Here is a 25,974-nt window from a genome sequence, read left to right as displayed (position 1 = left end):
TTGGTTTGGGGGATTTTTTTTTTTTTTTTGTATACTACAAAAAGGGATGCCTGCCTGAAGGAAACTTGCATGTATTGAAAATGTAGTTTATTATTAAAATTCACTACTACAAGAAGTTCCTACCTCAGTGGGATAACAGCAGCTTGAGGTTTCCATGAAATCATTAGGATGAGTTCCCAATAGTCTATTTCAAAGATAGTAAAATTTCCTTTAGAATCCTTACAGTTTGCTTGTCCTGTTCCCTCCCTCAGAGGGTTAAATGCAAATGTTTTTGCAAAAATGTATTTCTAAAAGTTGTGTTTACATGGCTCCTTGCTTTAAATTTTAAAAGCAACGTATTTGTGGTGTTCATTGGCATTAGCTCACAGTCAGTGAAGCATGTAAGAAAGACCCAGTGACAAACTTGCACATTCCTTATTGGTGCTCAGTTTACAGGATTTAGATTTTGATAATTACACAGTAGCAATCTAGTATCTAATTTCAAATTCTGCTCTTTGTATGGAGAAGCAATCTGTCTTGCTAAGGACAAGATAGAGAAAACACTTTGCCAAACACGTGGACATGGTTGCAGCACAAAAGCTCTTCAGGATGAAAAGATTGTTCTAGTTGGAAGGACTTTGAGGATGGAGGTCGGTGATCTGTTCCCATACATACACAACCACAGTAACAGATGTTTTCCTTTGCTGGGAGGTAGAGGTCAGAGACTGTTTCCTTTGCCTTTGCTTCCAAGATGCCCTGGAAGATTGGAAAGGACACAGCTGTAGGTATATTGACACAAATGGAGCAAGGTCTCAGCAGCCTGGCACGTAGTGCGGTATGTTCTCAGTGTGTCCAGTCATTTCCAGGAATAAATACTGGTGATTAGGGCAATAAAGAGAAAACTGGAGTGCTGGAAAGGCTTGATTAACTTTCTGAAATTCTTCCACCACCAAGATAATTCGATTAAATTAAAAAAAAAAAAAAAAATCCAACGCTTTCTCATTTATATTTAGTGGTGTGTGAATGCTTTGGTCTCCACAGCAGTATCACAAGAACTGTCTTCTACTGGAAGTATTGTTCTTTACTGTGTATCTACATTGCTACTTTGAATGTATATATAGTTATCTAAATAATAGTTCAACAAAATGAATGCTTGATTGGGATGTCCTTTCAATTTCTTCCATCTTCACCATCATCTTTCTACTTGATGTTTGCGTAAAGTGGGGATCTAGGCATCAGGACTCTGTTAATGATAGGTAACACCTCAGATGAGTAAAACAATGTAATTCACCTGTCTCACAGGTGTGTTAATTGAGGTTAAGCAATCAATATTTGGTTATTTCATAAATGCCCAGAGTTTATAAAATAATCTCTATTTCAACTGCCCCCCTAAAGAAAACATATAATGTGTGTCCCCAGTAAATACATTATCTTTATTTCCCTTTATTCCCTTATGATATATATTGGGAAGTATGCATCTGGCAGGCTTGCTTACTGGTCGGAAAAACGAAGAGAGGAGCTGAGCAGGTAGCCTTAGTGAAAACAGTATGTTGTACTAGAAACAAGATCATGCTGGCCGAATCAGTCTAAGGGCTACATGATGTAACGTGTATAATGGAGTGATACAGTTTGTTAATGTTGGCACATTAGTTCACGTCAGGAGTGTGGTTCTACTTCTACAGAAGTATCTGTTCTGTGGTTTAGGACATAACCCAGGGACTTGGCTCTAGGAGGACATCCACATCGGAGAGCCACCTCCCACGGCCAAAGCACCCATAGCTCATTCATTCTGGAAAGGAATTTCAGACCAGGACTGGCTTGGCTGCAAGGTACGTTTCCTGCCAAGAGAAGTATTGCAGTGAATGCTGGGGCAAAAATAACTCCCTGAAGTCTCATAAATTAGTTGGTCTTTTTTAAAGCCACACAAGGAAACTTGAAATACCAACACAAATGCTTTTTTACTTGGGATTTGTACAACCCAAAGTTACACTTTAGGGCATTCCTAGTGTGACATCTGAAGTTATTAAACTGGTTTTAATTCTGCAACTACTTCTTGACTAACAGAACTCAACTCTGACTTTTCTTGAACTTTTTTTTATGTTCCAGATTACTGCAAAAAACTGTAAAATGAATCACGATTCCACCTTCACCTAGCTTCTCTGGAACAAAATGCTCTAGTTGCATTGCTTTGCCAGTAGATGGCACATTTATACGGTGTGGAACAGTGTGTAAGAAATGTCAGCTGCAGAGCATAGTAAGAACAAGAGACTTGGAAAATAATTTAAGAGCAGTAGGGAATGAGGAATTTGGACTGTACCAGTCACATAATATGTCATGTAACATGCAATACCAATGATGAGTATTTGTTGTTTATGCGTTAGTAGATTTTCCCTTTAAATACTTTTAGAGGCAATTATTAATACTTGCAATATTTTTTTAACTGGTTTTCATATCAGCATCAGCAAAAAAGGAGTTTTTTTACATTAATTTGAACAAAAGAATTTCATTCATAATATGTATGATAGCACAAGCTGTAAGAAAATTCCACTAAAAATCCCTGACTGATAAATCCTATTTTCATTAGAGACTAGAACTGGAGGGTCTGTATTAATAGCACACAATCACATTTCTGTATTATGTGCACTTGAAACTTCAGAAATACACTGGTTTTAACCAAAGATTGTCACAAAAAAAAAAAAATTGAAAAGTGCTTCTAAGCTGGTTCATTAAATATATAGTATTTATTGTAGAGAGGATATATATTTTTTTAGAGAATTGGATGCTGATCAAATTTAGATGTGTCTCTACTAATTGTAATGTTTAAAGGCAAAAACCATTGTTCAATATTTTTCTGAATTATGTGAGCAGCTGGAGAGAAAGCAAAGTTACAACAAACATGTTCTTGATAGCATCTCTGATCAGAGCCTCATCAACCTGTTCAGAGCTGAGCAAATTTTTGAAAGGTCAGTTTAACTGTTATAACCTTAATGTCACATCTGCTCATGTTCACATGTGAATATCTGTTTGGTTTTGTTTTGTATCAAAGTAGAGAGGGGAAAAAGGGTCATCTAACATGCGCCTGGAACACTTACCCTGCTGTAACAGTGGTTCCTTTCTTGGAGTCAGTGTTAGTTTGGGCAACCGCTGTCTGCCAAACAACATGTGCCTCCTTTGATTTTTCATATTTACACACAAAGCCTAGGGTTTTCATTTCTTTTGGTTTCCTCATAGTTCAGTGCCTGTGAGCAGACAAAGAACCCGTAAGCCCCACCACTGGCACTAGTGACTGAGAGCTGCGGAAAACACCCTTCTCTGGGTCCATGGTGCTTTCAGAGGACTGAGGAGCAGCATCCTCCATGGCTGATCGATGGCAGAAATGCCAGATTTTGGTCTTTCGCACCTGGTATCAGTTCTGGCAGTTATACCAGAACTGTAACGTGTAAAGAAGATGCCAGTATTTACCAGGACATGGGTGCTTAACAAATCTTAGAAATGTGGATGTTTCTAAAGCAGGCTAAAACTGCCTGCTGCTGGCTAACTCTGCCTGCCTACTGGATATCTGGTGGAAAAACTTCACTGTCCTAGAAACTCACTGAATGATCTGTCCAAACACCTCTGAAATATGATCATTCCCCAGAAAGGCTCTGGTTAGCAACGGTGGACACCCTTCAAGAGCTTGCCACTACCCAACTGTTGCGTAGATCTCTGTGCATGTTTAGGATATTTCTTTTTAAGAAAACCATAAAGGAACAGACTGGTTCAGCTGGACTCCTGATACCAAGGTGAGTTTGTGACTAAGCCTCTGCTCCACTTTTCATTATTGAGTGTATATGTGGACCTGAATCTTACTGACCTTGACTTCTAAGAAAACCTCTTAATGGGAAGGTGATGTCAGAATATTACAACAGTGCTTTTAAGGGGAAATCCCCAACATGCCAGACAGTCTGTGTAGGATTGAGCAGAAACCTTCATGGGCAGGTGTGGAGGAAGCTCTTAATGTCCCTACATTTGAAAACGGAGAGCTCAGTACAACTGCATTGGAATGTTTTGATTGCTGCTGTCAGGTGGCTACTGAGGCAACTAGACAATTAGTCTTATCTATTGTAAAAATAATGCCTAAGTTAGGATTGTAGAAACAGAGGAGGTATTTGGAGTTGTCCCTACAGAAAGTATTTTCCAGCTTGTGGACTAGGTGTCTATGATGGATGTTCCCTCAGTCTGGGTGCAGGTCTTCTCTGTCTCTTGAAAAGGTGTTGTGTGAGAGCTGTGCAGGCTCGCAGGTATGCTGGCTTCCACAGTGGCCTGTACTGGGCCCAGTTCCCAGGCACAGTGCCCAGGGAAGTAACAGCTCATACAGGAGCCTGGCAAGGTATCGGAAGTCAACTTTACAGCCAGGACTGTCTTGTTACTAAGGTGGCAGCCTCACCCCTGTAAATACGTCTGGAGAATGAGGAGGAGGAACAGAAGTGTACAGTGCCGACCCCGAATTCGGTGCAGGGGAAAGCTCTCTGGCAGGAGTCAGGTTCCTGCCTCCCCTGCAGCAAAAGCACCTGTGAATCGCACTGTCACCGCTAGTCACCAGGTGGGTCACTGAGCTGCCAAGGCATCGAAATCAGGCCTTTGATGGTTTTTCAGTGATAGGCAGGTTCTTCACTCCTGGGAAAAAAAGCTTCCCAGCAAAGTGGGAAAAAACCTAGCACGAGTTTCTTAATGTAGTGTTTGAAATATAGTTGAGATTTCTGCCTGTGTTTTATTGACATTTTTCTGTCTATAACTGTATTTTTCCATTCTTGTGTGCATCAGCATGTTGTGCTTTTTCATTTGCCTCACTTCATACAACCAAAGTGCTACCTTTCAGATTTCCCATCAATTTAACAGCTATTTCACTGAGATGCCTGAGCCATATTTATATAAAATATTTTTATTAGGCTGGATTCTGTTTTACAGTGTTGGTATTTCACACCAATACTTTTTATAAGCTTCTTGCTACATTATCATAAGCTAGGCAAATATGTGGCAGGTACTACTGCTAATATGGGCAGAATGAGTTGTGTTTTATACAATGATTTTTTTATATAAAGTATAAGCTTAAACCCTTGTTATTTTGAAGTCTGGACAGTAGCTTTATTAAATATAGAGCAATTACCAGAATAACAAGGAGCACAACAAAATAAGTAGGGCAGGAAATTCTCAGTGAAGTGGATATAATTCACGTGCAGGAAGATTTATTTAAGCAATTCACTCCTGGAAACCAGAGGAAGCAAAAGCAGAAAGGTACCACTAGCCTTGCATTGTAGTCAGCTGCTGTACACAATCTTTTTTAGCCTGGTGTGAAGAGGGTGCAACTCTTAGTGTCTTACTGGAGATTCATATGATTACAAAAAAATGTTGGATAATGCTTATTGTGTAAATAATAAAGGACCTTAGCATACTAAAGCAAAGATTTAAGGCACTCCCCATCAGGACAAAACAGAGGGTCTTTGCCATCCTGTTAATTACTGCCTTGTCAGTAAATCTGAGCAGTGCTCCTCCCCTCCAGGCTTGCAGCAAGGGAGCTGTGTTGCTGATTTGGCACTGTGCACCTGCAGAGCTCTTAACCCATGCATTGATCCTGAAACCCAGAGCTTTTACAAAACTTTTTGCAGATCTAGGGACCCTGTATTTTACCTTATAAGAGCATACCCGGGTAACTGCACGGAATATACATCAAGGCTGACTGGCTCTTGTGCTCTGACCTAGTACTTAAACACGCACTTCAACTTAATTGCCTTAGAAATGAATGCCACGTTGGTACAAGTCACCCTGCTGTATTCTTGCCACAGGTTTTCTGCCTGCCTTTCCTCCGCACTTGCTTTACAGCAATGCTATCTTTGGCGTTTTGTCTAGGCTTTATGGAGAACTTCAGAGCAACATGACAATGCTCAGCCTGGCAGGTCGGAAGGGGACTGTGAAGAAGACAGAGCATGGCTTTTGGATGACCTTCCAGGCCAAGGCAGGAATCAAAGAGAAGAGCTTTACTGCTGGACTCCGTGGACGGACTGGAGTACCTTGCTCCAAATGTCTGCTCCTGGAAGGGGAATGTACACAAAGAGGAAAGGGGAAATGAGCTCAGACAATGCAGAGCTTATTACAGAGAATCTAAAAGGGCTATGGTCATTCAGACAGCTGAGTCTATATAAGCAAGTAAATACCAGAGAATCAGAGCAGTCAACTATTAAACCAAACAATATTACTACAGGAACAAATAGGTATACGCTGTGCCTGTATTTTTCAAGTCGTAAATTAAAAGTTCTTAACCACCAGTAAAGGGGAGCTTGACACAGGCTTTCTGACTGGCAGAGTGGGGTGAGATTCCTTACGAGCTCAAAAGCAGGGCTGGATGCGGATGTGGTTATGTGAGGTTTTGCCTGTGATGGCAGGAGATCAAACTCCGTAGCCTGGAAGGTCCCTTTTTAGTCCTGTATTGCTAGGAAGGAAATGATGCAAAAGGGATTTTTAGACTGCTGTTATTAATAGATGGGAAATGGCTATAAATTCATTCAGTCGGGGTGGCAAGCAGTCATCTTAAACCTGTGTCACTTCCACATCTGTGACAAGAATTACTTAAAAACAGACTGTGTCCCCTGTTTGTTTCCCCTGCCCCCAGTGCTGCACGTTAAGAGGAGCTGATGATTTCTGGCTACTGGTCACGACTGGATGAAATCTCTCAGCATCTTGGCTATCTCTGGTTTACTTTCTTCCTCGAGGTGAGCAGCATTTCCAATCTGGCCGCCAGGAACCACAAACGATCAGTGCCAGCCTCGAAACGTCTCCCTGAACACCCAGAAGAAAAGCGTAGCACCTTCCAGCGTTTATTCCACGCTGTAGTTCAGCCCCCGACGGCAGCTAGCCGCTTCGAAAGCCGCATGCCGGCCCATCCACCGCCGGTGCCCGTGGGTGCGCAGGCCCGAGGCAGCGCTGCCGGGCGGCCCCCTGACAGACTACAGCTCCCAGCAGGCCCCGCGGCTGCCAGCCTGGCGGGGCGGGGCGCGGGCGGTAACGGCCCCTCCGGCCGTTACTGCCGCCTCGCGCCCAGGGCGGCTGAGGGGCGGCCCGCCCTGCGTGAGGGGCCGGGGGAAGGGGGGGGGGACGTTGCTGCCCTCCGCTGCCCTCCGCAGCCCGCCATGCGGGCACCCGGTGCCTGCCGTTGTGGCCGCGGGTAGCTCTGACGCGCTCGGTCGCTGTTGACAAAGAAATGTGTATTTCATACACGGATATAATCCATTCTACTCTGCGTAAGGCTCGTGTACGCAGAGGAGCTTTCCTCGCTTCCCTCAATGTCAAACACAAAAGTCCTTCACTGTTTTCTCACCTAACTGTCCCTATGAACACGTTTAACCGTGTTTTTACCCAGGGCACTGGAATAAGAAAGGTTTAACGGGCTTTATTTTGCTCTGGGGGAGCTGAAATTCAGTGCCCACCGCACAGCTAACAGGGTGCTACGCTCTCCTTTGCCACACGCGCGATGCGTTCTGCCTTCACGGCCTGCCGTCACTTCCAGGGACAAAAAAAATAATAGCTTTTCAGTAGGAAACTGGCATTTTCCAGTACCCAGAAAACAGGGTCAACTGGTGTTCAATATCTATGCTGACTTCTGCGTGTTTCTCCTTGTGTAACAGCATGAGTTCAGAAACACACAGGGCTGACCCCCTAACCTGGATCTACCAACCCTGGTCTCACTTTGTTCCCTGCGTGGCCTGGAAACGGTTTTCGCCAGAAGCACAATGCAAATAGTCAAACAAAAGTCTAATTCACTTCCCTGCTTTGTCTCCCTCCAGACATAATCTCGTTTTAATTAAATTACCTTAGCCCAATGAATGAAAATACAAACCACAGATCATATTCCACATTGAATTTTTCCACAGCCCATTTTCTTAAAATTCCTCTCTCTGCTGTTCAAGGTCTTTTAGACGGAACGCAGGCACTGTGTGAGCCTCACTTCAAATGCTCTAAGGATTAATTGAAGAACATGATGGAAGGAAGGGGAGAGTGTGAGTAAAATAGCTGGTTTATATTTCTACCCTCAAATGTCAGTTCATTACCAAAGTTAGAAACCAGCTGATGCAGAAAACTCATTATGGCCTCATTTAGAATGCTTATTTCTTGAGAGACAAAAAAGAATGAATTGCCTTGCGCGGCTTACTTGTCCAACACAAATATGCCACATTTTACAGTACGCTTTGGGATGTGAAGTAAAGAGGGTTTTCTTTAGGGTGCAGTATGTTTAATACTCTATTTAACTTGCTTATCTGCATTTACTTAAAATCCAAAGCAGTGAGGACTCCCACTGCTCTCTGTTCTCAACGCTCCTGTCGATACTCAAGTCCCATTATTTGCACAGTTTTTGCGAGCTTTGGTTATTTATTTGGCAGCACGTAAGTCAGGCAAAATAAAATGGTTGGGGAAGTCATGTCTACAGTCCTTTGCACTTCTCCTGTGATTTTAGTGCTTGTAACTGTGTCCAGTTAGCAGTTAGGTGACTCGGATCTCTGTTCACAAGCACAGCCAGGATGCAGTAAGCTTCTTCTGGGAGTGAGACAAACGCATGGTGCTGGGACAGCCCCGCGTGCCTGCTCTGCTGGCCAGCAGGCTCTGTCCGTCAGTGCCGGCTGGGGCACTTGTGTCACGGAGCCGTGACTTGCTCTGCAGAAATCAGGCTGAAGCCACCAGCTGGTTCTGTACGCATCCCCAGGTAGCTTGTAATGTCCCCCTTGCCCCGCAGTGAGCAGCAAGGGTGTAATTTGAGTGGTTTGACTCAGGAGGAAATTCTGCAAGTAAAACATCCCACAAATTTGTACTAACCTAGACTGTTAAGGATGGTCAAAAGGTCACAGCATCTGAGTTGTGGTTGGGACGCAGCCCTGGTGCTGAGGGGAAGTCTGCAAAGCCCGTGTGTGGGGAAGGCAGGGTATGTTGGTTGGTTGGTTGGTTGGTATTGCTTGCTTAATTTCCCTAGTGCTAACAGCGTGTCATCCACGTAATGCTTCTATGCTATTAGAAAACATCCTGAATAAAGGGAAATCTGGAAGAAGACATTAAAAAGTAGTGTAATAAAGGAAAAAAAAAAGGTGCAATTGCTGGAGAAACTTGCCAACATTTGTATTAATCTCTGCGGGCAAGATTTTATTGCCAGTGGGCCAGACTTAGTCATTTGCAGGCACTTTGAGTTGTACCTTACTGTACAGCGAATCCTGTGGGTATCTGTGGGTCTCCTTGTGAAATAAGGTATGGCGCTTACAGGAGTAAGAGTAGCTGAGCCCGGGAACCGCTGTCTCCGTCTCCTCTCTTGTCCTGGTCCCGGCGGTGGCACAGTGGTGGTGGCACGGCCGTGCTGTCCTGTCCTTAGTCGCTCCTCTTTGCCGTCACCTTGAGCCTGTGATGCTTCAGTTCCAGAGAAAGCCAAGTGTCTGCTATTCACCTGCGAGTTGACAAACTCATTCTAGAAATGCATTGTATGTAACTTTATCAATTTTCCGAGATCTGGCTATTCCTCTTTCCCACCTCGTGTAAAATTTCCTCGGCTCAGTACTGCATCCTTCAAAAGATATCTGCGGATCCCCCCCCCCCCCCCGCCCCTTACGGCTACTACACAGACCCCATTTGGTAGGAGGAGTAGAAATGTTTACAAGGAGGTCCCGGGAAACTCGGGTCATGAATCTGGCACCGAGCGCTCCTCTCCAGCCGTGTGCCGCGGGCGGGTTTGCGGCCGCCCGTGCCCGCAGCCCTCCGGCACCGGCGCTGCCCCCGCCGCCGCCGCCGCCCTGCCCGTGGCTCCCCCGCAGGTAAGCGCTGCCGGAGGGACGCCGCTCCCCGGAGGCGGCGGTCCCTGCTCCCCCCGCCCCGCTCGCAGCCCGACAAACTTCCCGGGGCGCCCTCCCGAGCCGCCGCGGTGCGGACGCTTGCGAGGAAGGGGGCGGCAGGCGGGTGGACCCCGCGGCGCCCCGGGCCCCCTGACCGCGCCGGCGGGCGGGGGGGGCGGCGCAGCGCTGCGCCTTTAAAACGTCCGCCATGACGCGGGCGGCGGTTGGTGCGGGCCGTGTGTGGCGGCCGCGTCACGCGGGCCGGGAGCCAGGCGGGGCTGCTGCCCGGTGTCAAACTGAGCCGCCTCAGAGCGCCCCGCTGCCGGCGGGGGGGGGCGGGAGCCGGGGGCTCCGCCGCTCCGGAGCAGCCTGTAGCAATGCTTTGGTTTAGTTGCTCGTAGGTAGGTTTTTCTGTCTTACTTCCCCCCACCCCATCCCCCCCCCCCCCCAGCCAAAAAATGACAATGTGGTGCAGTGCTGCCTGGCGAACGGTTTCGGAGATGCTTGTAAAATGGTGAACGCGTGTCACACAGTCCCGGCGGAGCCGTCTCCTCGCACGCCGGGGGCGGTAAGGGGAGCCCCCCGGCGACCGGGTGGCTGCGCGGGGCCGTGGGCTCCGTGGAAGGTGCCCTGCCCCGAGCCCGGTGTGGCTGCCGGCTCCTGCGCGGCCGGGGCGAGGGGACCTTCCGCAGATAGGCTGGTGCGGTTGTCGTTTTGCAGTCACCTCAGGTGAACCACGAAGTGATTTGAGGGAATGCGTTGAGTTATTTGGTCAGTGGTACAGGAAGCAGCATCTTTTCGATTAGTTTGTTACTGTTTTCTCGGTGCTTTACATGCTGCTAGCTGTATAATAAAGGGTCTCTTTTTTTTTTTTCTTTTTTAACATCAGTATTAATTGCTATACTCTATTTTTGCAAAGTTTTAGCTGAAGACCGTGATTTCGCTGTTCTGTACTTCCCCAGAGCTCTGTGACATTTCACTGGCATCCATTAATGCTACAGCAAGAACATCCTGAGTCCTTGGTCAGTTCTTTGGTGCTCTCTGAAATAGAAATGGCTTACTTGAGAATAGGAAAAAAAGGGTCGGGTCATTTCTGCATGTTCCGTGGAGTGGTGGAAAAAGCTGTGTGGTGAAAGTATTCCAGCATGCTGTGAGGAGGGAAACAAACTGGATTTTCTCCTGTGTCCTTCGTATGCTCCTTTCCTTTTCAGAGTTCAGTATACCATACCTATAGAAGAAGTTCTGCTGGTGCAGGAAGGATGGTCTTATAGATAAGATACTGATTTAGGCCTCAGGAGTTTGGCGATCAATGAGTAACTCTGCTTACCGGCTTTATGTGTGAGATGGGTATAAGTCACTTCGTGCTCATCCGTTTCCCAGATTCCCCATTTGTAAAACAAGGCTACGAATTTCAAAACTTTTCTAGGGATAAGATCATATGTCTGTTTGGATCCTCTGTATAGCAGGACGACTGAAGGCATAATAAGCTCTCTTGATATCTAGCTATATATTGCAGGTCAATCTCTATGTGTATGAAAATATATTTTGATCAAAATTTTATTAGTTTCAGAAAGGATCAAATGTAACATTACTTTCCTTGATTTTCAGGCATGACATATTTTTTGTGTTGGAAGCACAGGTCAACTTTTGCTGGTTCGTTAGCTATTACCAGCTTTTCCAGGCTTCTGAGGAAAGCAGCCTTTGACAGCACCTTTGCTCTCAGGTTGAAACATGGTTGTGTCCCTGTAGAATGCTTGTTTCTGTTACATTATGCTGCTCTTTTCATACTACCAATGATTAAACACAGCTTTTTTCCCCCTATTGATCAGTTGCTGAAGTAAAAGAAACCTCTATCCTCCCCATGCTAACTGTTGACATGGAAAACAAGGAAAATGGCTCTCTGGATGTCAAAAAGTAAGTGAATCCATAGTGTTCAGTTTATGTAGACAGCACATGGATTTTGATTGTAGTTTTCCTTTGACTTAACGCGGTTGGCAATGGTGGGCACCTCCATCTTTGCTCATTTCAAACCTTCCCTGTTCTCAATTACTTTTACTGTATTTCAACTTCAGAATAGAAGAGTCTTAGGCACTGAATTGATTAAAAGTGTTATGTGGGAGGACTGTACAGCAATGGAGAGATGTCGATGCTAGTAACTTGAAGTTAGGGGTATACCTTTCTCCATGGATTTCTCCTCAGCCAGAGACTAAAGCAAGTGGTAGCACTGTAACCAATACTCTACCTCTGCTCACCTGTCTGCTAGTGGCTTTTGAAGAACCGGTGCCTGATGGAGAAAAGTGTCCTGTGTGGAAGTCTCTTCTCTGTCTCATTCAGAGAGACATATGCCCTTTTCTGCTGACTGCCCAGCCACCTAGAGCTGAGGAGTAGTAGCAGCAGCGTATGTCTTTGGTGTCAGTTCTCTCCTGGAACAGTTATTTTAAGCTGTTTGCTGGAGAAGCCCTAAACTGCTGGGTTTTTACTTCAGACCTAAGGGTGGGAATAAGACAGAGACGTGGTGTGCACTGCTATACAATTTTCTTTAGTGTGGTAGACTGCAGGCTAAGGGATGGGAACCGTTTTGGAGGCATTTCTGTATCCTCAAAGGTCAGCAATTCTTAGATTAGGACTAGCAATTCTGAATGAAGTTATGATCTGAGAAGTGGAGTTCTGTGTGGAAAAATTTGGCCTTGCTGCTTTAGGGTTATAGAAGTCGTGCTGAGATAGGTATATATATACACATAGATATGGATATATTTTAAAAAAAAAGAAAGAAAGGTACTAGAGAGAGTTCTTAGTCTGTCCTCTCAAACTGCAACATTTCAGGAAAGCTGCACCTCATTCTTCTATTTCAGATCTCTTTTCCATAAGCCTTCCAAGAAAACTTGACAATGCTTAGGCTCCCAGGTACTAGAGTAATATTAAAATTAATAATAATAATGGTCACTTCAGGATGCTGATAAAACACCTGATCATGACGCAGCATCAAAAGATCTGATGGCAGCCATTAAAATCAGCATGCTCCCCCTTTACTTGAGGCAGTGGTTACACCACACCAACATAAAATGCATTTTCCTATTCAGTGACTGTGAATGGATTATATGGTGTATGTCCCTCAGAAGCCACCTTCAGTTGGCAGTCTTGCTTCTACAGTGAGGACTCTGTGGTGGGAGGAGAAGGGAGGCAGTCAAAGTAAGGACAGTTTATGTTTAATCATTTTCTGCTGAGGCTTAGGTGATAAAGGCTCAACTACTAATTGCGAAGGTGGCTTTTTAAAACTGATGGGGATTGTAATTAAACTGATCAGGTGCTGTGGTTTCTAAATGAGTGTATACAGTATGTATGTGTGTATATCTACAAAGGAAGTATTTGGCACTTTCTTGAAGTGGTTATAAATAGCTTGGATAAAATCTGTTTGTTCACAGCTATATTCTTTCAGGGCTTGCTGCTTCTACCACATGATGGCAATAAAGGCACAGGGACAGTGGTGGAAAGCAGACAAGCCTATTCCTTATTCATTATCAATGCATCTAGTATCTCGTTACAAAGCCTAAAATGCCAGTTGTCTTAAGATTTTACAGCATCCAGGATGTCTGGCATAAACCAGTGCATAGTTAAGCCATGGCTGTTACATATTCCCTTTTCGTGACTAAAAAATAGAGCCATGTGCAACAGCAGGGCAAGGAGGAGACTGTTATAGTCTAGAAGCCAATTGGGCATCTGTGTGGGTAGGTGGGTTAAAATCCAGCCAGCTTCCAACTGTCTGCCACATGCCTTTGAGTCTTCTGCAGCTGTAGCTGTGGAAATTGGCTCCGCTTGAGGTCCAGCATGATGCTCTTCCTTGAGGCAGGAACATGCAGTTATTTCCTGTGATTAGTTAATGACTAAGGTAGAGCCCCTGAAGTCATCGCAGTTGAGCCTGGGATGAGGCTGGACCAAGCTGTAGTTCCCCAGCAGTAAAAAAAGAGCTATGTGAAGAACTAACGCACCTGGGCTGAAATAAAAAATTGTGGGAAGGAGGGTTTGGGACCATATTTATCTTGAAATTAAAGTGTTTGGGGAAGTAAGCAAAATACAGTTAAGAGGTATTTTTACAGATTGAATCTTTTATTTGCTGTTTCGGAAGAATTATATTCAATACCTTTTAGGATTTTTTATGTTTTTTTTTTAAATACTGAGTTGTTGGGGGTTGGTTTATTTATTTTAATTTTAAGTAGAAGATGAGTCATTGAAAGAGATAGTCGATGTCTTAGGGAAAATGCAAAGATTTAAATACAATTCTTCAAATGCTGCTTTTACAAATATGTGTAGGTTTTATGTGGTGCTTTTCATGTTTTACTTCTTAAGCTTCAGAGTGTGCACAGCACCAAAAATCTTAATTGAAAGGCATTCTTTGATTAAAAAAAAAAAGCGCAGCTCTGATAAGGCCAGATAGTCTCATTTTCAATTTTGCTGAGTGTTGCCTTTCTGTGTAATCACAATCAGTGAAGCGATTCATGAAGTCATTACTTGATAAGCAAAAGTAAGAAACTCTGGCCCTTTGCTCATTGCTCTGAGATATGTATATATTCCATGGGATAAGTGAAAGAAACTGCTTTTAGAAGTTTTTAGAAGTTTAGAAGGGCAGCATACAGTGTGGTATTGAGGTTGCAGTGTGAATCCGTAGGGCCAGAATTTTGTTGCCATATTGACAGGTACATTCCAAGAGTTAGGGGAGAAGCAGAAATCATTGTGTTCGTGAGTCGTCCTTCCCAGGGCTCACCTAGTTGTAGAAGTTGGGATGTTGTGGAAGCAGTGATGGGAGGCATTATATGTGATTCTGTTCACTTCTCTTCATGGCTGGTTGGAAGAATGATTGGCCCTTGATTCACTCAGTTATTTTGCTGAAAGGCATACAAGTCTAGGCAAGGCAGAGGCGGTGACGGTTGGAAAAGAAAAATTTGAAGGACAGAACAAAAATGCTTTCAGGAGAGTATAATCTGTGTTTCTTTTCCAGCTGGTGCTGTTGAAAAATCAAAGTCCTGCCTCTAAGCTTCAGAACCTGAAATGGACAGGATTCTGACATCTGCCCTGATCTGTACATTTTCAATATTTCTTCATTAGCATTATGGTTAAGCACGCAGAACAGTGGAAAATGTCTGGAATGAACTTTGGGACTTCTAGTTGGAGAAACATGTTAAAGAAGTTCTTTCTTTTGATGTCTTGCTCTTCATCCTCCTAAATTGCTATAGGAAAGGCAATCAAGCTCACTGTGTCTTTTTTACCAAGAAATTGCAGAATCACAACAGTTATCTGAGATAGGGTGATGGCAGGTTGAGGGTAAGAAATGCAGGATAAGGATAGTAATATGAATGTTTGGTTGGTTTTGCTACTGTGGAAAGCAATTGCCTGAGGTCAATCACGGAAGGAATTCATTCTGATTGTGTTTAACAGATGTTTTCTCAGATTCATAGATATTTAAAAAGTCCATAGATTTGTCCAAAGATGAGCCCAAAAACAATTTTGGGAAATTTTCTATATTGAGCAATTAGTGCAATCACTGGTGCCTCTCTTTTTTTTGTTTTACAAGGTAAAGATGGTTTTCAGTAGTTTCTACCCGTGTTACAGGGAAGCACAGTGTCATCTGGGAAAAGAATAATCCACATACTGCAATTCTTTATAAGTACTTGGTAGCTGAAAACAAGCTGCAGTCTTGAAAGACAAGGATTTGGTACCTCAGTCATGGTAGTCTTTGTTCTCCAACTGCAAAGGCAGCACACTTGCAGGAAAAGATCCTGACTGATTACCTTTGGCTGATATGAAGATTCATGTACTTTCTTCTTTTCTGAAGGGAGAGGTACCTCAGTTGTCCCCAGCATCAGGTCTTTGAAATGGAGGAGAACAAGAGTGACTGTTCTGTATCGGGGCGGGGGGAGGTGTGTCAAAGGATATTTTTCCTGGAGGAACAAGGAAGGAGGGGATGTACATGGGTTATGCACAAAGAAGCAGCAGACGCTCTGCACATGTTTAGTGATTACTTGTCTGGATTTGCACTTTGCAGTTCAGTAGAGAACGGGAGACCTCCGGATCCTGCTGACTGGGCTGTTACCGATGTTGTGAATTATTTCAGAACAGCTGGATTTGAAGAACAAGCCACTGCTTTTCAAGAACAGGTAAATCTGTTAGGAAACACCTTTTGACTGCCACCAGTTTCTCATGTTGCACATTTTTGCCATGGACCTGGTTATATGCTGTTAAATGGGAGGGAAAATCCTACATTAATGAGGGGATTTGAGTCTGTTATTGGGTGAAAATGCATGGGACTATGATCTTTGAGTAATAATATTGTTCTACGAGGTGTGGATAATGGCTTGGAGTTTGCTTAAAACAAAGGTGAGGCGTCTAAACAAATTTTCCGGCTCAGACTTGGTCTCCCTATATAACCCACTCAGTTTCACTGTCTTGTTATTTAAAATGTGAATGGTAATTCCCTTCTTCCTTAGTGTATTGTGCAAATACACTCATGAGTATTTATAAAATCCAGGACTCCTAAGCAGCAAGTTGCTTTTGAAGACTTAGGGTGAAAAAGGGACTGCTGTGTTGCATTAAACTTGGCAGTGCAAGTGAACAGGGAAAGGACAAGTTGGCAATAGAGGGGAAAAAGATTTTTAGGCACAGGAGCAGCATGTTTGTAGGACTCAGTCTGAGAAAGATGTTGGGTCTTCATTTCTGGGCCTTGTAACTGCTGATGCTAATGGATGGCTTCTTTTGGTAGATTTGATTGGCAAAGAGCTTAACAGTCATATGGCCCCTTGTAACTCACCTATCAGTCCACTGGTAAGGTGTATTAGCGGGGCAGGATAGGGAAGTTGGCTTACTTGGCCTAGAGCCCACCTGTTCCCTAGAGAAGGAACTTGCATCTCCAGATCGTCAGTTCAGCACCTTCCCTGATAAGTCTATAGGTTTGTGTGCAACTACTAGGAAATTAGTTACCAACACTTGTATTTAGTTATCAAAATAGATGGCTTGACCTTCCAAGGCACCCAGCTAGTGCGAATTACTGGCAGCTTTGCAGGGAAACTGTACATCTAATGTGAAATAACGTTACTGTTGGTCATGTTAATCTTGCTGACCTTCAGCACCTGGACAGTGAAATCCCATCTGATTGTAACTGATGAGTGTAACCAAGTATCTAAATTTACCTCTTTGTTCTTGGGGGTGAAAAGCCTGATGTTGGGTAATTCTCTGGCAGGGTGCAGAGAAGGGCTCTTTCTGCAGCTGCTGCTAATTTTTCAGAATTTGAAGATGGGTAAACAGGCAAAAAAATTGTTTAAGTGTATCTATTCTTTAATACCAGCATCTGTGTCTCCTCAACAACTCTGGAAATGTGGCTTAAAAAAACCACACGCAGACAAAAGTAATTGTGGCCTCTGGGAGTTTTTTTCCTTATACTGACAGATACCTCTGACTTTCATCAAATATCTTAACCTCTCTGCACCTCAGCCAGCTTGTCAATAATACTGCAGTAATTACTACTGATCTTGCAGCAGCAAGGTGAGGCTAACTCATGAGTTTTGGCAAAGCAATTTGCAACAGCCTGATGGAGAGCAGCATAGAAGTAGAGTGTAAAGGTTTTATTAGTATTCTGCAGTGAGGGCAAGTGGCTTCAGGAGGATAGCTGAAGTAAGCTGCTTTTTAGCAATGTGTTGCCAAGGCTCTGCTAGGATAGCCGTGGGCAGAAATGTGGCTGAGATTCTCCTGCCAACTTCACTTTATGCCAAAGCCTTGGAGAGAAAGGCTGACAGCTGCCACCAGGATGTGGCCAGGAGATGTGGGACGGACACTCACAGCAGAAGTCATTGCCACTTCGTTCTCCCTCCATTCCCTTAGCAGCATGAGAAGCAGCAAGTGCCTGGTTCTCCATGCCAACTTTGCCAGTCCATTCCCTGTCTGCACCAGGAACAGCCCCAGGAACAACCCTGTTCTTAACCTCTTACCGGTGGTGGTGTTCTGTTTCCTCTACACTGTTTACTAGCCACTAATTTTAACTCTGTTTACTTATGGTATCTGTTATCAGGATCTTCCAGACCTTCCAGGTGTGACAGTACAGTCAAGTTCACTTTGAACCCTTAGCCATCCTCTGTCTATAGAGTCACCAGGCATGCAGCTGAAGCTCTGGCCATCTCTGTTTTTCTCTGCCACTTGTACTGCAGCTTGCCTGGGCCCCAGAAACCTAAATTCATTTGATCTGCTACTGCCCTGAATATGTACTGGAAGGGGAATGAGATTGTAAATGGTAGAGGAAAGTATTCTGTTTCACCTACAACACTGGGAAATTGTGTTCCACTGAACTGCTTCAGTAGGGGTAGCACAATGGTTTCCGTACAAAACATCCATAGCTGAGAATGTAATCATGAGATCTATTATTACGTTCAGCTTTTACACAACAGTAACTGAGTCCACACTTTCTTTTGATGAATCTGAATACACCTGGACTCACCCAAAGCAAGTGACTCAAAGAATTTTTAAGACCTGAATTTTTCTTACAACATTTTAAGGAAAATGGGAAGACATTTTAAGGACTGAAGAAGGTTTTATTAAAACTGTATTGTAAGTGCTAGTAAGAAGTGATGATTGTATGATGATTATACATTATTCCTTCTTGGAGTTCCACTGATGTCAGCAAGTCAAAAGAGTTCACTGATGAAAACAGATTCAACTGAAAGATGTTGCCCAATAATGAAAAAACTTAACATCAGCAAGCAAATCAGACAAGCTAAGAAGTTGGGGGCACAGGATAACTAAAGAGAGAGGCAGGCCAGATGCAGGATGAGAGTGTGAACACCCTCAAAGAACTGCTGCCTGCTAGTATGTGGCTGAGCTTTCTCTAGGAGCCTCGGGAGCAGGGGGGCTGTGGCTCACTCAAAGACTGAAGCTGTTTTCTGTGTCTCGAGACGTGATAGCGCTATGCCTGACCTTTATTATTGCCCATGTGGCTTCTTAACCATTAGTATTGTGATAGCCAGATAAGCCCAGGTAACCCAATGGTAGTTTGCTGGCCTCACTGCAATGCCTTACCAGAAGGGAAACTGGGATTTGATGCTAGCTTGTGTCCACTGCTGCTTTCTAGCAGAGCCATGGCATGGAGGAGCATGCTGGCTGACATGCTTTCCTGTTAGCTGTGCTGTAAAACCTTGCAGTCCTCAGTGACTTGGAGAAGGAGTGCTGGGAGACCTTGAGGCTTAACTGGTCCTCTGGTAATTTGCTGAAGACAATATGCTATTGCTGCTGAGGTCATCCTGGCACAGTGGAAAATTACTATTAGCTCTAGTTGTGCAGAGGGGTGCCTCTGCAGATGACATTAAAAAGGCATACATGGAAGTTGCATCCTGAAAAAAATCCAGAAAATAGAGAAGTCACAGAGAAGAAATTCAGAGAAGTCACCAAAGCGTTCAAAATCTTACCTGGTGCCAAAAAATGGAATGACTACGACAAATCTACAGAAGCAGGTTTAAGTGGAAAACTAAAAACAAGTGGAAGAGGTAAAGCTTACAATACATACAAAGATATAAACCATTGAATTCTGAATACATAATCACTCATTTCTACCCAGATATGTTTAGAGAATCAATTTTCTATTCAGTGAAAGCCTTAGTAGTTACCAAATTTCTAGAATCCACAGGAAACACTGTGGAAGGAGAAGGGAAAGGAATAGATGCTTTCTTCCTATTCTTGGAGTTTCTCCTGTTCCAGGTACTGGATTCACTTCATTTGGATCCTCCCAAGCTGGAGGCTGTTCTTCCTCCATAGCATTGTTGAACAGCAGCAGAAAAGGCAACTTCAGATCAGTCATAGCAATGAGCAAAATAATCACTGGTGTCAAAATTCCCACAGAAAGAATTGTGACAAATGGAAAAGAAAGGATAGAAACTGGTTTTAAGCATTAACATTCTCAACAGTAATTGGAAAGAGGCACCTGCTATAATTGGGTAAAAAGTTATTGGAAACTTTTTCTTTTAGAAATACTGTTACATTGCATTCCTGTGAGGGATTAGCAGTCATATCTCTTGGGGAGATTTTAAAGAAATTCTGCTTTCAGCTGATCTTGGACTATGTTGTGTTTGTCCATATATTTTGTATTTATAAACTTTATCAAATCAAAAGAGAGATCAGTCTGGACAAATTCATGCTGAACTCTAATGTAAGTCTTCCTCTTTTCACATTGAGCTGTAGTCAAGGATGGGATCTCTGACATTTCCAAGACAACATTTAATATTTCTAAGGAAGATGCTGCAGTGGGATGAACTTATGTGTGATGTTTATAATATTTATAAAAATACAAAATTTTGGCAACATTATCATGGACAACAACAATATACGCAAGCATTTGAACTGGTAGTTGGCTATTGATAACAAATTCAACATTTAACACTGTTTTTTAAATTTTTAATTAAAAGTAAAAAAGAGTGCAACAGCAGAGTGAAGTCCAGTGCAGGAGAATGCCATAAGGCTATATACTTCTTTGGGCTATGACGACCTTGGGAAGTCTGGCTGTGTTGCAAGACACCAGTCAATGCATTGTTGTGTAGCTGTAGCTCCTGTTTCCTGAATAGTGCAGTGTGGTTGAACTGTAGGAATGTGTAAAGAAAAGGATGGTCCCATGTCTAAAATGGAGATGGGAGTTGAGAGATGTGGATTCTTTCTCTTCCATTTTGACCTTTGAAAAATCGGGTAGTTTTCAAACATACAACAAGGTTTTGAGGTGGGAAAAAATCCCAAAGCCTACAGGATTTCTAATCTAAGTAGGTCAGAAAGCCAAACTTTGAGAGAAAAAAATCCCAAGCATATCTGTGATTTAAAAGTGGGAATTTTAAGCAGGAACAAGTAGAGGTTGTTGAGACCTAAGCTGTTGAGACCTGTTGCTTTTTTTAGCCTCTTCCGTTGTAAGTGGAGGAAGAGAAGTTCCCTCAGTGTTGAGCTCCACAGTTAGGCCCTTCTAAAATTTCTGATTGCGGGGCGGGGGGGGGGGGGGGGGTGTGTTTAGTTTGTTTGCCGCCGCCCCCCTCCTCCCCCCTGCCCCCCCCCACCCTCGGACACATGGGAAGGCTGGCCCTTTAAAGAAGGCACTGGAAGTTATTAGCAGATACTGACTAGTCCAAACTTGTATATCACTGTCAATGGTAATTTTTCAGAAATGCACTTCATAAGCCTTCTTTTTAAGAGTATCTTTCCCTGAATGGCTGATAACTAGGCAATCTGCACATGTACCTATTAATCTGAAATGGATTTACAAGGTGGAAATTTTGAAATCAGGCTTATTTGGGTTTTGTGCTTGACTAAATAGTATTTATGCCGTAGTCGGCACAGGTGAGCACTTGAAAAGCAGACAGCAGAATTTAGCAGCTATAAACATAGTTTCAGGAAAATAAAGACTACTATTTATTTTCTCATTGATCCTCTGTAGTAGTCTTCCATTTGTTGCATGACTGTTCTCATCTGTTAGATTTGTACATTTGTCTTTATCAATTCTTTAATTCTTCTTATAGGAAATTGATGGCAAATCATTACTGTTGATGACAAGAAATGATGTACTGACTGGACTTTCATTAAAACTGGGGCCTGCGCTGAAAATCTATGAATATCACGTAAAACCTCTACAGACACAACATCTAAAGAACAACTCTTTATAGCGAATTGTCTAATTGGGGTCATGTTGTGCCTCAAACAATAAATAAGCAATTTGGTTTCATGTGATGGAACTTTGTAAAGAGAGAATATATCTATTAAGAATTTAAACCAAATTACAGTATATATCCTATTGGATAGAGTTGGCAATATACTATATACTGAGTCTGAACTGAGAGAGGTGGTGTGTATTTTTTACATAGTACGTAATGATTTTCTCTTTTAGGAAGTGTCAATGAGCATGTTGAGATAGCTACGTCACTGTGTCCAGAACAAAAGGGAGGTATGTCATTCTCATTTTTGAGCCAGACATGTTCTTGGTTTCATGAATTGAAATACCAAAAAAAACCCCTAACCCAAATAAAGTTTACATGCATCTTTGGGAGAGAGAAACCAATTAAAGTAGGTTTTGGTTTACATTAAAGACCTACTAAAATTATTGCTACTTATAATTTTAGGATGGGACTAACACTTGCCAACTCACCCTTTTTTGCAGAGGGTCCTATTTTGACCTTATTAAGGTTTACTTGTGGTATGCTGCAATGTTTAAAGCTGTACATACAACTAACATAACCCCTTCGATAGCAGAAGGCGTTGCTGACAGGTGAAACTGGGTTGTGTATTTTTTGCTGTCCTTTAAATTTTCAGCTTGTTTTCACCTGTTTTTAATACTAGTTCTATGTAAAGTATAGTTGGTTTTTAAAAGTTTGTGTTGCTTTGCGAAAAAAAAGAGCTTCATTTTATTCCTTTTTAATTTATGATAACTTTTTTCTAACATTATGCAGAAATTTGTAAAAAGAGTAAAATTCTGCACATTTTTAATATTGTCTGTCATTGGTGTTGTAATGGTTGATTTTTTTTTTTTTAATGCTTTACTTAACGGTTTGAATAGTTGTTTTAAAAACTGAAAGAAGCTGTCTCGTCACCATACATCTCTGTTAAAAGAGAGTCTTGTTCAATCTGTTTGTACCAGTTCCCTATTTGATAGGTTGCTTGCTATATCCCAATAAAGCATTGCTTATGTTTGGATTCAGTTTACAGATCTTTTACTTTCTCTGTTTCTTTGTTGTGGTATATTTGAGCTCCTGTTTTTCTCCATTTTCCCATTAAAAAGGTACCAAAACCTACTTAATATTCTATGTTCTTGTGATTACTTTTAACACCACCTACCAAGATATTTAAAGATTTCATTATTTTTGCTTTTTCTTATCTAGTGTTATATACTGCTAAAGGAGAAGCCCTGGTCACAGTTCACCAGCAACATCTGTATTTCTCTTATCCTTTTCTAGAGCTGTCAGTGGTGCAGAGATGCTGTGCTGGCCCTGGTACAGCAGGGTGATTTCCACAGAATGCCTGGGAGATAGCCCACAGATGGTGCTAAGCACTCTCTGGGCTTACCATCTTCTCTGGCCCACAGAGCTGTGTGATGACCCCTGAAATTGGGATGTGAGGTTGCATCAGTGAGGCTGAGGAAAGGAACCAGGAAGTAAGAAATAAGCAGGAGAGTATGGTGAAAGTGGAAATGGTATGGGAGGAAATGGTGAGGGGGTGCAGCTGAGAAGGGAGAAGGTAAGAGAGTGGTGCTTTCTGCCAAGTGGGGACAGGATTCAGGGAGAGGAAGGAGAAGCTGCTGTAATCTCCTACCTAGGTGGTGGCCCTGCCTTCACTTCTGACTTAGCCAAGTGCGAGGTGGCTTTTGATGCTACAGTGCTAGGAGAGTTGCTTATGGTTTCTGGTGTTGAGATTTGAGAAGGCATAAAGCCATGTTAATAGCTATGCTGTAGGTAAAGCTCATGGTATATGGTATAATACACAAACTATATACAGCAGCATGCTTTCTTGTAAACTTTCTAACCTTTACATTGTACAACTCATTTATTTGGAATTTGAGACACATGACAGGAGACAGGGATGTATTCACCATTTCTCTTTCTGTCCCTTGTACTGTGTTCACTTCAGGTATTGGTCTGTTAGCAGCAGGTTTGTAAGTCACATTCTGAATTCTGCGTATGATTTTATTTATAGTTTTGTAGTGTCCAGAGACACCTACTGGGACTAGGGATCTTCAGGAAGACTAGGTTCAAATAGAGAGCATCATCCCTGCCTTGGGGAGTTTTCAGGTACAGTCTGTATAAGGCTAATTACAGGCTGCAACTGAAAAATTATACATGAAACTCCTAAATATTTTAATACAGAATTACATGCATTTATGAAAAGGATTATGTGAAGCAGCTGCATGTAGCAGTCTGGAGGTGCCTACCAGCCCTGTATTTGTAGAATTATTGTTGGAGGAGAATATATAGTGCTATGTTACTGAAGGATGAATTGAATATTCTCTTTTTCTCCGTTTGCATGTTTGGTGTGGGATTGACACATTTTGTAGAACTATGGATGACACAGAATTAAAAAATATTTATTCCATGAGGGAGTAAAAATCTCCACTGTGCAGCCATGAGAGCACATTTGGTGATTACTGAGCACCGTTCTTTCTTTTAATATGTTTTAATGAGCAAATGAATTGCATTCAGCAACATCCAGATTGTATTCCCCTTTTGATCAGCACTGCTAACTGGTTCATACAAGTAGAGGCCTAACAGAAAGCTCACTGCAAGTGTGAAAGGGAATTTGGAGGATGTTGCTCAGAACTGTAACAATTTTTTTGTTGTTGTTGTCCCTGATCTTTATTGTAGTTTCCTACTGTTCTCTGAGCTTTCTAATGCTGCTGTTCTCTTTGTGCAGGTGACCATTCTGGTTTTGTCTGTTACATTCTCCTTGCTGTTTCTGGGAGAATAAAAAAATCTTTTTAAAAGAGACTGGAGTGTTAGAAAGGGGAAGTCAAAGCCAGATTATTTTTAGTTACCATTCCTCTTGCAGAAAACACAGCTGCTGTTGAGATGAGGAAGCAACCGATGGGCATTACTGGATACCATGTCAATACTGCAGTTCTGAGAGTTGCAGAGCTATGCAGGAATCCAGTTTATAACATGCCCTTAATGTGCCTGCAGCTAGGAGAGTCCCTCTTCCTTAAAAGCCCTCCCTGTGCTTTGGGTGGTGGTTAAGCTGCCAGGTGTCCAGCTGCTCAGCTGATACTGGGTGTGAGAGTGACAATGGTCTCAGTGCTGCAGGTCTCCTTGCTTTCACACTGAACCAGCAATTTAGAGAGTGGTCTCCTTCTCCTAGAGGCAGCTTTGAGGAGCAAAGCAGCAGTCAGCTCCTCTGCCCTGCTGCTGGTCAGCACAAGAACAGAGATGTGCTGCACCCAAAGTCCTATTCCCTGTCCCTCCTCTTCCCCTTTTCATAATATCACTAGTGCACATCTATCGGACTCTTTCATAGCACTTTTAAAAATTATTTGAAAGCATTACAGTATACCTTTTTTGGTATGATGGTTGTGAAATATATATTGGCATTGTTCATCAGCTGTGATGTTAGCTCTCCTCTCAAGCTGTAGATGCACAATGCATAGCTTGTTCTTTTTGCATCCAAATATAGTGCCAAGTACCACACATAAAGTGCATATAAGGCAACTGTTGGCGAAGTATGGAGGCTGTGGCTGTGCCTGTCCACCAAGGTCACTTTCTCAACCCAGAGAAAATTGTTCTGTCTGCTTGCTGGTATCTCCCATCCCTTTGTATTACCCCTTTAAAACTGTTTGCTCTAATGTACTGCAGTTTATCAATTTGTAGAAAATTCTTTGCTCTTATAATTACAGGGCAAGACTCAGCAGCTGTAATGAAGGAAGTAGCCACCCATGCATCACTCCTGGTTAGAAATGGCCCAGGCAAAATGTTACGTTAGGCCCTTGCTGTCAGTGATTACTTGCTGAGTGAACTCTTCTCTCTTTTCACTGCTTTTTTTAACATTTTTAAGTTGTACCAAGTCCTTTACCTCTTCCTCTTTTTAAAAATCAGCATTTAATTGGTCTGTTATCTTCAACACTCCTCTTTCCACTGTCCACACTTAACTTACAATCACAGTTATTTGAAAAACAGAGGGTCTTACTTTCTGTGAGTCTGGGGGAAGTACAAATTTATTTCTCATTTTTTTAATGGCAATATTGTCTAAAATTTGATGACTGAGTCAGAGCAGGACCAGAAAAACATTATCTCCTTTGTCTCCATTCTGGTTCTTTACGTCCAAGTCAGAGCAGCAGTTCCTTCCCTTCCAGGCATGGGTTTTGGCCCAGAAGTCATGTGGGAAATTAATTGACTGTAAATATGCATGTGAACAGCATAACTGTCACTGGCTCAGTAGGCAGCAGGGTGAATGCAGCGGTATTGAGAAGGGTCCACTCTACTCTCCCACCTTCACCTTGGGGACAATTTACACAGGCAACGGATTTGCATCTGCTTCGTCTAACAGGACGAGAGGACTTGGTGCTTGGGGGTGTCAGCTAGGAGAGCCCATCCATGTCCCGAAGGCCTCCATACAGCTTCACCTCTGCATTGCTCGGTTTTGACAGCTTCCCCAGCGGGAGGTGCAGAGGGCAGTGGCT

General features: G+C 43.0%; 1 protein-coding gene across 2 annotated transcripts; it reads left to right on the top strand.

The window, feature by feature from the left end:
- The first annotated feature begins 9,701 nt into the window (after positions 1–9,701).
- On the top strand, positions 9,702–22,508 carry SAMD13 (sterile alpha motif domain containing 13). Of its 2 annotated transcripts, none has more exons than XM_052800765.1 (4): positions 9,702–9,800; positions 11,648–11,732; positions 15,856–15,967; positions 21,341–22,508. In XM_052800765.1, exons 2-4 carry the CDS (start codon positions 11,680–11,682, stop codon positions 21,482–21,484), a joined length of 309 nt encoding a protein of 102 aa, XP_052656725.1. In that variant the 5' UTR covers positions 9,702–9,800; positions 11,648–11,679; the 3' UTR covers positions 21,485–22,508. The 2 variants fall into 2 exon arrangements, with proteins under 2 accessions (XP_052656725.1, XP_052656724.1); XM_052800764.1 differs by lacking the exon at positions 9,702–9,800 and adding an exon at positions 10,058–10,219.
- Positions 22,509–25,974: the final 3,466 nt, after the last annotated feature.

Source organism: Harpia harpyja, chromosome 11, assembly GCF_026419915.1.
Source record: "Harpia harpyja isolate bHarHar1 chromosome 11, bHarHar1 primary haplotype, whole genome shotgun sequence".
Lineage (NCBI taxonomy): Eukaryota > Metazoa > Chordata > Aves > Accipitriformes > Accipitridae > Harpia > Harpia harpyja.
This window is presented reverse-complemented; position numbering and strand designations above follow the sequence as displayed.

Coding starts and splice junctions, on each gene's coding strand:
- SAMD13 (XM_052800765.1), top strand. CDS start 11,680: ATGCTAACTGTTGACATGGAAAACAAGGAAAATGGCTCTCTGGATGTC. Junction 11,733..15,855: donor GGCTCTCTGGATGTCAAAAA/GTAAGTGAATCC, acceptor TGCACTTTGCAG/TTCAGTAGAGAACGGGAGAC. Junction 15,968..21,340: donor CCACTGCTTTTCAAGAACAG/GTAAATCTGTTA, acceptor TTCTTCTTATAG/GAAATTGATGGCAAATCATT.